This window comes from Alosa alosa, chromosome 3 (genome assembly GCF_017589495.1).
Source record: "Alosa alosa isolate M-15738 ecotype Scorff River chromosome 3, AALO_Geno_1.1, whole genome shotgun sequence".
NCBI lineage: Eukaryota > Metazoa > Chordata > Actinopteri > Clupeiformes > Clupeidae > Alosa > Alosa alosa.
In genome coordinates, this window is record NC_063191.1 from 5,096,397 (window position 1) to 5,111,651 (window position 15,255).

Genomic DNA, 15,255 nt, shown 5'->3' on the forward strand with positions numbered 1-15,255 from the left:
CAGTGCAGGAATAAGGTCTAGAGACCAGCATAAATAATATGGACAAATAGGAAAGTAAAGTGTAATGTAGACAAGGTAAAATAAAAAAAACTATGTCAGTTTGAGGTAATAGGGTTGCAGCCATTCAGTATTCAGTATTGTAGCAGAAGCCATTGGTCATGTGTGCTAATATAGCATGAAACACACAGTGTAGCAGTAAAACAGTAGTAAAAACATTAGGCTGTGGACATTAGTAAAACAGCAGTAAAACAGTAGTGGGCAGTCAGTACTCAAACATGGAGAGGGTGGAGAGGTAGACAGACTAAGCAGAGACGTCTATCTCTCCTCTTTCCTTTAGTGAAGCATTGAACAGTTCAATGGCCCTGGGGACAAATTACTTCCTCAGCCTTTCAGTTGTGCATGGCAGTGAGCGAAGTCTCCAGCTGATCAAGCTCTTTTGCTTTTTAATAATGCTGTAGAGTGGATGACATTCATTGTCCAAGATGTTGATCAGTCTGTTCAGGGTCCTTTTGTCAGATATTGAAGTGATGCACTCAAGTTCAGCTCCCACTACAGAGCCAGCTTTCCTTACCAGCTTGTCCAGTCGCCCAGCATCCTTCTTCTTTGTGCTTCCTCCCCAGCATACCACTGCATAGAAGAGGACGCTGGCAACAACAGACTGGTAGAACATCCTGAGGAGCTTGCTGCACACATTGAAGGACCGCAACCTCCTCTGGAATTTTACAGTAACAAGTAATGTGTAGGCTATTACATTGCATCCCAATTTGTTCAACAAAGAAACACTTTTTTGCCTTTACTTTGTTCATGTCAGTGGACTAAGATTAAATAGTTTGAAGAGAAATGATACAGCTAGGCCTATTGCCTACCTGATTTAAGTTTGGGTGCTGAGCCATAGACGTCAAGGTTGTTCCATTTTCAGGGTGTCTACAGCCAGGCATAAACAAGTTAAATTTAAGACTTCTTTAAAGACCTTTTAGTACCACTTCTAAATTAAATTTAAAACCAAACTTATGAAGGAAATAGAAAAGTGGAAATATACAACACTTTCACACAAACACACAGGCATTTGTGGGCATTTGAGGGCGTTTTTGCGAGGTAACCAGGTACGCCATGCTGTTGGAGGTGCAATCAAATGCTGCATCACCATTGAGATCACATAGTAAGGAGCTGGCTCAAGAGTTATAAAAGTATTCTATCATGTTCATTTGTATAATGAATTGACTTTAATCACTCCTACACTACAAAATCTGCTTATCTTATAAAATATAACCAAGTGTTATTTATCTTATATCAACATCAATTTAATATTGTTTTCAGTATAAAGAGACTTACCTACTGTAGCGCTTTCGTGTAAAATCATTTGTCTTAATTTAAGAAGAGTTTGACTCCTTTTAAGACGTCTCATCCTGAAAACAAGCAAATCTTTCTGCCAGTGTGTTAAGCAAATTTGTCCTGTGTGCAAAAAATAAAATCTAACCAAGTGTTATTAATGTTATATTAACATCAAACAATCTAATTGTGATTGTTTTTAGTATGAACAGACTTACTTTGCTTTGCTTCATAGTTGCTGCTCTGTGGTTTATATTGGTAAATTAATCAAACATGTATAATTGAATTTGGGCAATTCCATGCAAAGGTCATCCTTACCATGAAAAAAAAAAGTTGTGCATACGCAAATAGAACTGTTGTTAAAATCTTCATTTAGGTCTATATTTTATTGTTTGTAACTGATCTGATTGAATTGATGGAGAATTACACTCTTTTTACATCATAAATATGGTGTGCAACCATACAGAAACAACATTTTTCACATGGAAATATTATACATATTTAAAAAGTGGATAAATGGACCCAAGGTTCAAAGAAATTGTGTCATTTGACAAATTCCAGATTGACAAGGGAATGGTAGAGCAATGTCTATGCTCAGCTTGCCTTTAAGAGCACAACTCCTTACATTTGTAAGGCTTTTGTTTTTAAGTTAGCAAGTTCCATGGCCATGTCACATCTATAACGTTTTATAGGAAAAGTTTATGCTACACATACAGTGTTGATGCAACAATGTCCATAGTGTCTGTGCAAAGCTGATTTATATCAATGTAAAGTGTGATGACCAAATTGTGCCCCTTTCTTACTTTTAAAACATTTAATGGTGCGTTATGAAGTGACGTTATGGATGTTACATAATGTGAATTTACAAGACTGGGGACTTTATTATACCTCAAAGCCGATAAAACGTCTGTTCTAGTGACTTGTCAGTTTCAACGCATATTCACCTTAGTGTTTACAATTGACATTTCAAAGATTATTAGGTTGATCAAAACCACATAATCCATTAGCAAACCATTAGCAAAACAAACATAATATTAAAATACCTCCAGTGATTAGCCTAGCCATAGCCTATTTTCAAGTGGCCTAATAACGAAAATTTTAGCGATTATCTTCCTGTAACTGTCATGCTGTTGTTGTACAGTAACTGGATTATCGTGTTAGCTGGTGAAGATGGCTGACTTTGCAGCTGGAGTTAACATAGCAACCTCCTGTTGCAGATCTGCTCAGCCTGCCGTTCACGTCTGCTTAACACAGTTTAATTAAGTGTGCTTGCTGCAAAGCAGCACACTTATTGTTCTTCTTAAGTTTTATTATTAAGTGTGCAAGCATTTTTCCACTTCTGAAATAACATTCAATGTTCTGCATGTAGCCTAGACATAATTAGATTTGGTGTATAGATGTAGCATATTAAAATGCAATTAGGTCGGCAGACAGTCGAACTGCATGCGCTCATGGAGCTGCTTGAGTATATACCTGGGACAGTTGAATCAGCCGGAGGTCGGTTACGCTTGTTATGAGTCCGAAGTCAGCCGAATCAGCCGGCTACGTTGTCATGAGTGGATCTTTAGAGCAGCGTAGTAGCCTAACTCCTCGTCAAGGTGAAAACAAATCCACAACAAAAGCCATGCTTTCACTTCTGAAATAACATATGTTCTGCACGATAGCCTACTATAAAATGCAATTAGGTCGCAAAGACAGTCCGAAACATTGCAAGCTCTGTATGGAGTTGCTTGAGTAGGCTACCTGAGTCAGTCGGATCACCCCGGCGGGCCGGTTATGTTATCTTGTTATGAGCGCGAAGTCAGCGAATTAGCCGGCCACGTTGTCATGAGTGGATCTTTAGAGGGGCGAGTAACTCCCTCGTCAAGGTGAAAAGCAAATCCACAACAAAAGCCATGCTTTCACTTCTGAAATAACATATGTTCTGCACGCATAGCCTACTTTTAAAATGCAATTAGGTCGCTAAGACAGTCCCAAACATTGCAAGCTTTGTATGGAGAGTAGGCTAGCCTACCTGGGTCAGTCGGATCAGCCGGGCGGACCCGGTTACGTTGTTGTTATGAGTCGCAGTCAGCCGAATCAGCCGGCTCGTTGTCATGAGTGGATCTTCAGAGGAGCCAGTAACTCCTAAATTCACGGTTAAAAGAAAATCCACAACAAAAAGCCATGCGTTCACTTCTGAAATAACATATATTCTGCACGCATAGCCTACTTTTAAAATGCAATTAGGTCGCAAAGACAGTCCGAAACATTGCAAGCTCTGTATGGAGTTGCTTGAGTAGGCTAGCCTACCTGGGTCATTTGGATCAGCCGGGCGGACCGGTTACGTTATGTTGTTATGAGTGCGAAGTCAGTCGAATCAGCCGGCTACATGAGTGGATCTGTAGGCGAAAGCCTTGCTGTCAAGGTAGCCTAGTTTCTAGTAGTAGTCAAGGTGATAATAATAATAGGCCTAATGAGAATAGTAGTAGTAGTAGTAGTAGTAGTAATAATAATAATAATAACAACAATAATAATAATTTATTCACTGCAGGGCATTGCTACGTTCCTGTATCTATGTCTACATTGAAAGTCAATTGCTTAGGCTAGGTTAAGACAATAAATAAACAGTCTGGCTCAAACTGCTGTTTCTTTCCCGTGATTTCTGTGGGTGGAGGTTTTGATGCTATTATATTAGGCTATATTATATTATATTATATTATATTAGGCTACCTAACAGTATAGCCATGATTAATAGTAATATTAGTTGCCTAGTATTAGCAGCCTATAATACTTATTAGAATAGATTCCTAGTAGCCTACTATTAGTAGTAGTGGTAATAAACATTGTAGCAGAGTAGCATTAGACCTAGGCAAACCTTTCTATTGTTAACAAAACAACAACAAATAATTATAATAATATAGGCTACCCTCTCTGTCAATAAGATCAAAGTTTCTGAACATGAGCACCAAAAAGATGAACAATGTGTGGATGCACTTTGATCAGGAGAGCAAAACTCTAAAGGCTAAATGCAAGTGCTGCAAAAACCTGGTTTCATATCATGGAGGATCCACCTCCAATATGAGAAGGCACTTGATGAAATGAAGCACCCAACAGCACTGCTTGAACGTAGGACTGAATTTCTTTGCGATGTAGCAATACTGATTCAAGTGACTCGTTCAACCCGGATCAGTTTAGTGAGTGACTCAGAATAACACGGATCCTAAATTGGAACCGAGTTTGACAGGTCTACTTACGATCTGAAATAGCAAGGAGAACAGTAGCTATATATAGCTTACATAATAGACGTTCACACTGACGGTATTCAAATAAAAATTTTCCTTATTGTTAAATGTCATGATGGGAGAGTATTATTAAAAATGTTACAAGTATGAAAATTCATATATTTACGGGAAATGAGGTTTTACTGGGTTTGTTTTGTTTTGTAAAGACATGCAAGGCATTCTGGGCCATGTAATAGACAAACAGTGGTCGGCAGCGTCCTGTATTAATATGAATAGGTATTTCTGTAAACCTAGGGACAATAAACAGCTATCTCTGTTACAAAAACAAGCTGGTAATCGCTCATTGAAGAGGGAACTATGATAAAAAGATTGTTTTCCTAAAAGCATGGAGTTGACGAAAGAATAAACAAGCAATGTCACGTTAATGTTAAATAGCCCACATCTGGACGCTAGGTGGCAACGTTGTATTACATTTCACTAGTGTAGCCTACTTGAAATAAGGTGTGAGATTCACAAGTAAGGAAGGTGCAAATATTATGTAATTTATCATGGGAAATTATTGGAAATGTTATTTTTTGTTTATTCTAATTGCAAACCACACACATCCATTCGGAAGCACACGTACACATAGACTGTATATATCTATGCACGTACACCATTTTTTACAGTCTATGACGTACACATTTAATACTGGAAGACTGTCATTTCGTTTATTTGATGTTGCTTAGCAACGGGGACAGACTTCAGAGCAAAGATTCTAGAACAGCTTCAGAGAGACACGTTTTGAGTTCGTGGCCAAGTACCTAAAATATCGGTTTCCATGTGTATGTGCTGGATGGTGTGCTTCCTTTATGAAAGTAAGTGTTTTATACAGTTAACGTTACAGACATAATGAGTCATGTTGTAGTGGTCCACATAAATGTGCCCCTTCTGTTATTAGAATGCTAAGCAGATATTTTAACATCATTCATTTCTAGTGTGGCTAGAAGCTAGCTAGCTAGGTCATAGGGAGGAGATGTTGCTGTAACGTTATGAGATTTATGTTGCTTAACCTAATGCCATGGTCATTTGATATGAGATGCTTGTACTCGTAACTTCGTCACTCGTAACTTTAGGACTCCTATTTTTTTTTACTAAGAGTAATTCAGGAAGCATTTTAGCCCTAAAAGTAGCGTCTGAGTCTGTGACAGCTTAAGCGAGGACTCCTAATAAGACCGATTCACAAACAATGTTTTGTGGTGGCATTTCACGTCGCGATGTTTTGAAATGCGTCTAACAATCACGAGGGAACAATTTTGCATTGTAGGCATAACTAAGGGATGCAGTAACACCACCAACAACAACCAAAACTAGCCTACTCATTGTTTACATGTACATTAAATGTAACGTTTCATTGTGAATCAAATTAAAAGATTCTCCTCTTTGCAAACGTTGGCATAGGCATATGGTGACAGATTAATTTAATAATGTTGCTGCGTGAATCACGGTAAGCGCGAATGAAGTGGCCAGGAGTCACTGTATGGAAGTAGGCTAAGTAAAATAGAGATGTTTAAAATAGGATAAAGTTAGGATATGCCCGCTTGACAACGGCAGAGATAACTGGCACATTCCCACATGAAACCCGGAATTGAAGGAGTCTCTTGGCTTGGTCCCCTGGAGGCAAACATAACGGAAAAAAATGGTCATCCTAGGCCCTACAGTTCTCAAGATATTCACAGAGAACTGTGTCTGCCCTACCCTCCTTTCGGGGGGTCCAGTCCAGCGGGGGGGCTACAGATCAAAACGAAAAATGACGGTTCCATGCTATCCATCTGGGGGTACATGCCCACCAAGTTTCGTGTACCCCGGTCTTTCATTGTCCCAGGAATCCTTGCTGGTGTACGGTCACTAAATGTACACATAAATTATTTTATTGTAAGGTCCCCCATGAACAAAAGTTCACAAAACTTGGCATGCAATCGATCCTACACTTTCAATTTCGTGCAGTTTTGACCATGTCAGCCAGAGATATTGTGCTTTTTAATTTTTAACTAGGTGGCGCTATACATGAAATAAGTGGTAATGGGATGGGTTGACACGCCCCCTTAAGACCAACATACAAAAAAAAAGGTGGACCTCCTAGGCCCTACGGTTCTCGAGATATTCACAGAAAACTGTCTCCGGCCACCTACAGGCCAGTTGGTGTATAGTAACATAAATTAATTGATTGTGTGGCCCCCCATGAGCGGAATTCCACGAAACTTGGCGTGCATTCAGAGGGTGTCACAATGATCCTACACTTCCAATTTTGTGCAGTTTTGACTATGTTAGGTCACAGATACCTGCGATTACAACACCTCATTTTTACTTTTTTGTGTTTAACTAGGTGGCGCTATACATGAAATGAGTGGTTATGGAATGGGTTGACATGGCCCCTTGAGATCAACATACAAAACGCAAAAAAACACGCAAAAAAAGCTACAGATCAAAACAAAAAACGATGGTTCCATGCTATCCATGTGGGGTTACATGCCCACCAAGTTTCGTGTACCCCGGTCTTACAGTGTCCTGGGAATCCTTGACAGAAATTTGGACATCCAAAAAAAAAAAAAATCTGACTAAACCTATATGACCGCCGCTTCGCTGCGTGGCGGTCATAATAAGTTTAAGACTACATAACAGCTCAGCCAGGTATGCGTGTTGTCACTAGTTTGGTTAAGAATGCCGATGGCATTTGGGATAAAATAGTTTTTCAATAGGCTACACTTTTTGCCTCTCTCCAATGTATGTGCATTCATGATCGCTCTCCGACTGCGAGTTTTTGTAACGTTAGTATTGGAGACGCAGAGCATATCGGCAAGCTGTCGGTCGGTGCGTAAAGTTTGCCTTGCGCTAAAGCAGTTCCTGCGCAACTTCATTCGTTTTCCTGGACACAAACCCACGACGGTCATTAAAGTGTTGTTTCACCAACTGGCAGGTCAGCATCACTTATTAAATGTGCACCGAAATGTGTCCAATAGGCTTACCATGCCTTCCGACATTCTTCACCCTTCCGATGGTGGAGGCGCATTTGGGGTTCTCAAAGAATTCTATGGCCCACTCAATCTGTGACAAGATAGGCTAGTTTAAGATACCATCATTTGAGGCAGTCAATAGGCTACAATACGTGATGTCCACTTAATTATTTAATTGTGCTTGACATTAAATATAGGCAATCCTAAACGTAGCCTACGCATTTACACGGTCAGTTAGGCTATTCTCTGCCAAGCAAGGACTCGGACGCAGACGCTTAAGTATTGCTCTTTTTTTGTTATTACAGTTCTCTCCTTCTACGCCTCGACTACTCCTCCTCTGTAAAATATGGTGCTTTTCGTTTCGCCGGTTTCACTCATGGTTTCGACTCTCAATAGATGATGCTTTTATAAGTTCGCCGTGAACGCGCACAACTCTGGGTTATCACAGGGTTGATTGAACTAACTGGTAACCGGTGTTTTGGAACCGACAGCTCGGGTTTAGTCGCCACAGGTTCAGACAACCCAGAGGTTAAGTTTTATCTCAGTGTTTGTTAAACCTCCTTTCTGTAATACCCCTCTGATCATTAAGTAAAACTGTGTTTTGTTTTACAGCTGAAATTGATCAACACCATGGCTTCATTTGATGATAATACCATTCAGACAGCAGCCCTGGGTAGACCATTCCAGCTCGGGATGCTGTACGACAGCCGGAAGGACACTCTTATTCCCGGTAAGAATTCCTGGATATGTTGACTATTCGCAACAATTCTATGGTTTGTGTTCCCTGTACACTTGTTTTGGTTTACAATGGCCACCGTCTGACTAGGCAAATATTAGTTAATATTAACATAAATCTTGCAACAGATAAACGATAAATGATTTTTGAGTATCTGTACTTTACTTGAGTATTAATATTTTTTGAAACTTGTGATTTTTACTCCACTACATTTGAAACACAAATACTGTACTTTTGACTCCACTACATTTGAAATATGAGCATGAAGTATTTGTTACTTTTAGCCACATTTGAGTCTTTGAATGCAATAATGCGATTGACCATCTTGAAGTCTTGACCATCTTGAAACTTAGCTGAATTGGTAATGGTAATCAGTGGTTAAATTGGCTTTTGTAAGGAGGGGTGAATGGTCATCATTCAAAATCGCACCGTAAAATGACAATGGGCCCCATCATGACATTCTAAAGTGCATCGTCACTCGTCAAAAGTCTATTCAAATTTAGTAGGATGTCCAGTTCACATTGGGAGGGGTTTCGTTATGAAAAGTGGAGCGCATGGCGTAACAAGGTGTTCCTAGGTCTTTTAATCAGTCATATGGGTGTGTTTGGGGCGTAACATCATTTTAAACAAATGAGAATTACATCTGTCATTCCCTTTAACGGCACAACGCGCGATATGTCAAATAAATGCATCGGTATTTTGGCATTCAACGGCGCATTTGAAGGAGGCTGCTTGCGAGACCGTATGGAATAGTCATTCTTAAACCATGCTTTACTAACACCTAGCATAGCCTTCACGCATTTGCACTCGTCTATTATTTGAACTCATTAGCAAAGTGAAACTAACTTCACCAAGGAGTCAGTCAACGACAAGACAGTTATATGCAGTTACTTTCACTATTGACTGACAATGGGTTACCATCGAAAACATAGGCTGGAAAAAGCAACACTTACCCTAATGTTGCTCAAATGACTGAATAAAACAACATTTATCCTACAGGAGTTGCTTATATCTCGTGACAGTGCGTCTTCAGCTGTGCTCCATACGTGTCTCTCGCCTCTCCCCTAATCACTTTTAACCGTCATTACCAATTTGCAAATGATGGTGAATAACTACTCATCATGAGATGTACAGTATTTCGTAATATCTTTATTCTAATTATGTTTCCCATTGTAATCGTGCAATTTGTAATGCTTTGCATGGACGTGCGCTGGTGTGCGTTCATGAATGATAGAAGGATGGTGCTTGCACCTGCCAATATGACTGTTGACATGCGCTCTTAAAATAGCATATGAACAACTCACCATTGACTTCTGACCAGGTTTAGGTGGTGTATGATAGCGATTTTCAGACAATGCGCTAGGTCCCTCCCTAGGTTGTTAATTGCCACACCCCTGGTCACAATGTTTAAAAAATAAACGTGCATGTAAAGGACCACTTTGGAGTTTTAATATCTGCTGTTGATCTAATGAAATAAGTATGGGTTGGTTTATTAGTAAAATATGTTTGTAAATGTGTGTAATTTAATCTAAATGAATTCTATATTTCGTATGTGCCTTTAATGTTATTTGTATGTGATTGACCGGAAATTCTGTGCACCATGTAATGTTGAAATTTGTCCCTTTGGTGGCACCGTAGTTTGCACAAGGGAAGATGAGCTTTTAAATGGTAGCTGGCGGTTGTGAGTAGTACGCAGCTGTGTTTGGGCCTACAGGATTTTATCAGATTTCGTTAACTTAAATGACTTGACGCCCGTTTCATGACGGAAGAAAGGACTATCATATATTTTGCATTCCTTGGTGAGCACAGCGAGTTTTCACGGTGCTAAGGTGACTATGATGGATTAAAAGTTGAACGTATGCTGGTTTGGCAAACTAAATAAAGAACACCTTATGCATCAGTCGAGACTCTCTTTTTGGATCCAAGGGCTGCTAAATAACGAATTCAACTTTCCACGGGTGAATAACGAGTATTACGCCATGCGCTGGTGGCCCAAAATACAGCCCAATGTGTTTTTACACCAAATGGGCTCTTTTTCCAGTATTAATGTAAGGTAGGGTTGAGTAGTTATTCAAACAAAGAGAATTACTTTACAATTGACGTAGCCAACTTTATTGTTATTTTTTACCTTTAATGTTGTGCCTTTCTTTAGGGTTTTTCTACTAAATGCATAGTTCCATAGCCTACTTCAAAACGACTGATTCTGCACACTTCTGTGTACATCTTCAATCTCAACCGCCCCTCAAAACATCTTCCAGGATCCGTTTCATCGCTATAGATCAGGGGCGTCATTAGATCTAGAGCTGCAATGCTCCCCCGTAAGAAAATGTAGCATATTTTAACGTTTAAATGCATCAATCTGGGTAAAAGGTAAGACTTAATAATTACATAATATTATATAAAATATATGGATGGAAATATTTGTGCTGTAGTCTAAACTATTTTGCAGTTCAGAGTTTTAACCATGCACACACAGTATAGTTAAGATACTGCAATAAATTCACAACCACAAAGCATATTTGCTGAGTTTCACTTTTTAGAAATGGTCAAAACTGTACATTTCAGCACTCCATACAATTATGCAGCAGCCTGTAGCAGAACAACCTGTGTTGTTCAGCTAGTTAATCTAAGGCTTAAGCTAGTCATATTTAGCCTGATGAGTCAGACCCACATTAAAATGTAGGGTCTGCACTGCAAAAATGAATTCTAACCAAGTGTTATTAATCTTATATGAAGATTAAAAAATCTATTTGGTATTGTTTTTAGTATGAAAAGGCTTACCTAGTGCCCTCTCAAAAGAACATTTTGATTTAATTTAAGAAGACTTTGACTTGGAGTCTTATCAAGACAAATTTACTCAACGCACTGGCAGACAAATTTGCTTGTTTTTAGGACAAATTTGCTTAACGCACTGGCAGACAAATTTTCTTGTTTTCAGGATGAGATGTCTTAAAATAAGTCAAACTTTTTTTAAATTAAGTAAAATGTTTTCACAAGAAAGCGCTAGGTAACTCTCTTTATACTGAAAACAATACCAACTAGTTTTTTTATCTTGATATAAGATTAATAACACTTGGTTAGATTTTGTTAGATAAGCAGTTTTTGCAGTGTGGGCACTCACCGTTCGCAGTGCTCAGTCCGAGGGGCGGAATAATCGGTTGTCTTTCAAATTCCCTCTGCACGCAATAGGACAGTGCTATGAGTCCCATGTTTTTCCCACCATCAGAGCTAGTTGGCTAGTTCAAACTTTTGCCAACTTAATAAAAGCTTAACTCGTGTCACACTGTTCGCCAACAGCAACATCCATCTTATTTGTTTTCAAGTAGCAGGGAATTCATAACCTGACTCTCGCCAGATGAATTTAGTTCCGCTTAGCTCCGCTTAGCTTCACTCACATCCATCTGGGACCTCTTCCATTGAGAGTGATTTCTGCAACCGATATTATGGTACAGCCAATCAGGATGCAGGGCGGGAGTTTCATAGATGTGACATAGCGTAGAAGCGACTGTGAGACTGTTATCAGCGTCACGGGTTGGTTTTGATGTGAGTGGTTGAAGTAGCACGTCAATAGATGACGGACAAGTGGCTTATTCAATCATATGCAAGCATTTGATTAGGCCCAGCCTTCTGAAGCAACACTCCAATGGATTGGTCCCAGATGGATGAGTGGAGCTAGGCGGAACGAAATTCATCTGGCGAGAGTCAGGTTAGGGAATTCAAGCCAAACCGTTGCAACTCTACCATCAATCATTATGTTAAGCCTGCCTAATGACTCTATACGCAATTTGATTGGCCTGATAGAAGTTTAATTTTTCGAGCTCACAAGCCAACGGAGAGTTGCTAGACTAGCCCCCTGGCTGCTAGGGTGCGTCTAGATTTCTAGGCTAAGTCATATTGGTCATTGAGTTATATTGGTCATTACAATGGCCATCGGTACATGCTATATCTTCCTTTTTCAGGACAGTCTGGGCTACGCATTCTGGGAAAGTAGATGTGATAATTAGGGCTGTCAATCGATTAAAAAATAATCTAATTAATTACATACTCTGTGATTAATTAATCTAAATCGCATATATAATTTTTGCTGTGAAAGTATTTTAAATACTTAAATTCAAATGAATCATTGAATAATCAGCATTAGTGACATTAAAGTTCAAAAACTCTTTTATTATTATTTTCACTGTTCAAATAATGGCCATAATAATCTATGATATGACCTAATATGCTGAGGAAATAAATTCAAAAGTGCTTCGGGAAGAAGTTTTTTTTTCTTCAAATACAAGGCCACAGATATAACAGGGGACACAATGAAAATAAATTAACACTCCCCTCAATGGTCCGTGTACCTTCTGTTCATTTGATTTTCAAATTCGAAACGAAAATTGAAAATCGAAAAACCCTCTTCTGTTGTTCTGTATGCGCGACTAGTCTATCGTTTTCTGTATTATGTTGGTAAAGGAGAATAGTAATGGAGAAAGAATCGAAAATGAGCTGTCCTTGCATTGGGGCGGGGGGTGGTGCACGTGATAAGGCCTAAGGAAGCATAGTAGCCAGCTGACCAAGGACGTAGGCTATTTGGTTATGGTTATGATAATGGTATTTCGCAGATGCTTCTGTTCAAAGTGACATACAACTAATTTATATTTATATTCATATTGTAACAACGGAGGCTACAAGGTTCAAATCAGTACATTTATTGGGTCAGGAGCGGGGAACACAGACAGGTCAAAAGTTAACATCATTAGCTTATCACACAAGGCTAGTCACTAACACATGCACAATACACGAACGGGTAGTCACACACAACACGCATGAATAAACACATGAGGTACAACCATAGACTGTGTATATATATATATATATATACAACCAAGGGAAGACTACACATGCTAACACACCACAAGGTAAATGCAAATACAACTAGGCCTACTAAAACCGATATATCACATTCCAACATGTACATATGGCATTATGGGAGTCCGATACAACGACATATTACAATTGTTTTTTTTTTTTTTTGCAGTTTAAACTGTTAAGCTAAGCCTATACCTACAAAACATAGGCCTAGGCAAATAAATGCATGATGTCGATTGTCTTTTCAGTGACATATCCCCTCTTGGAAGGGTGCACGCAACCTTAATCCCACTCCCTAGAACACCTGGGACATAAATTAGGCCACATATCGATCAAAATGAGAAGCTTGGAATGTTCTGGCGAATAGTTTTTTTTTTTTTCTATGTGCAGATCACTGTCCTTCAACATCAACATCTTGCTCCCTTTGATGAACATATAGGCTAGCAATTATCCATTCGGGCAGTGGCAAAAAAATGCTGTCAGCATGCAGTAGCTTGTTGAGTGTGTGGTAGCCTCGTGTGCCTGGGTTTTCATTTTAACTTGAATAATGACTAGGCCTAATTGAAATTACAATATTGAAATTCAAACCCTCATTGTATATTTGATTATTTTTTCCACAAAATGCTTCAATATTTGTGTTTTATTTTTCTCTGGGAAGTACTGTTTTAGGTAAAGGTCTTCAAATCCGTTTTTTGATCACTGTTTCAACCTTGAAAATCAAATGAACAGAAGGTACACGGACCCAATGTCAACACTTATTTCTTTGCATTGATGTGCGACTATAGAGTTGATGAACTCCGGTGATATGCAAATTCCTTGCTGCAGACATAGCAAAGGACTTTATTTTCAACACTTTATTTTTATCAACACCATCAGGCCATTTTTTGAAAGTAAATGTTCCAATCAATGATCCAGGCAGCACGTTTTCTTCTCTCTCCTTCATTTTACAGTCTAATTTTTACTGACTAGAACGGCTCGGGGTCAAGGTCATACGGAATCGATTAATCTGCACTAATTTTTTAATCAGTTTATTTTTTCAAATTAATTAATCGAAATAATCAGTTATTTTGACAGCCCTAGTGATAATATTTGTCTTAAATGCAATATGCAGTCTGTCAGCCTTTATATCAAGAAAAAAAAAAAATTTGCGTGTCATGATTTTTTTTCTTCATATTTTTGCATTCATGTCATTAGGAAGCATTATATTATATTATATTATATTAGGCTATATTATAGCATCTGCAATATAAGAACCATGATGGTGGAATACTCTGGCTAAGTGATTTACAGAAACGTTTCTACTGACATACTGTAGGCTAAATAGTTTAGATGAGAATACATAAAAATTTTGGCCCAAAGTTGGAGACCATGTAGAAATGTGTTGCAATTTAAAAACAACGGATTACTCAGAAACCGCTTGTTGTACAAATGCATGCGTTATATCATCGTATTCGGCAAGGTCTGCTGTTTATTGTGATATACGGTTCGCCTTGTGTTGAGTGAAGAGTTTGTGCAGAGATGTGTGCAGAATGCAAATATGATTAGGCCTACATTTCATTGCAAGTTCAATGTTAAGCTTCTTCCGAACCATTTATCACAGCCACTTGGCGTTAATATCATTGGACAGCTTAGATTCCACTCGTTCACGTGATATCTGTAGCCTACCCCGCGAGAAATTAAACCTGAACTGATTTTACTGGGCCACTGCAGTTCAATATTAGGCTAGTCTTGCTAATATTCAGTCTCATATGCCATGTATTTGCCAGGAGATGAAAAATAATTCTAGTGGAATAACAATATTTGGTGCTGAAGGAGATGGAGCTGAGCTCCAGCAGGGGGTGTTGTGGACCTGAGGAGGCGGAGCTGCACTCCGGCCCAATTTAACCTCTGATGGTAATGGTAATGGTAATGATGCTGACAATAGATTCTTCATCAGAACATCCTCCATGTAACCTGGAGGAGCTATACAAATCTGTTGTAGTGATGTAGTACCCGAGTCCGGTCTCAAAGACTCGATCTTGACTCGGTCTCGGTGTCACAAGGTCGGTTAGTTGCCGCTCACAGGCCTCGACCCCGCCAACTTGACAGCCCAAAAAAAAGCCCAGCGGTTAGAAGCGTT

The 15,255-nt window shown here is 39.1% G+C and overlaps 1 protein-coding gene across 1 annotated transcript in view; it reads left to right on the forward strand.

Annotated features, from left to right (window-relative positions):
- Nucleotides 1–648: 648 nt before the first annotated feature.
- LOC125292270 (verrucotoxin subunit beta-like) overlaps nt 649–15,255 on the forward strand; it is a 32,800-nt gene continuing 18,193 nt past the window's right edge. The window contains 2 exon segments of the mRNA XM_048239487.1: nt 649–732; nt 8,159–8,276. Of these exon segments, the coding sequence (XP_048095444.1) occupies nt 8,177–8,276 (100 nt within the window). The 5' untranslated portion in view covers nt 649–732; nt 8,159–8,176.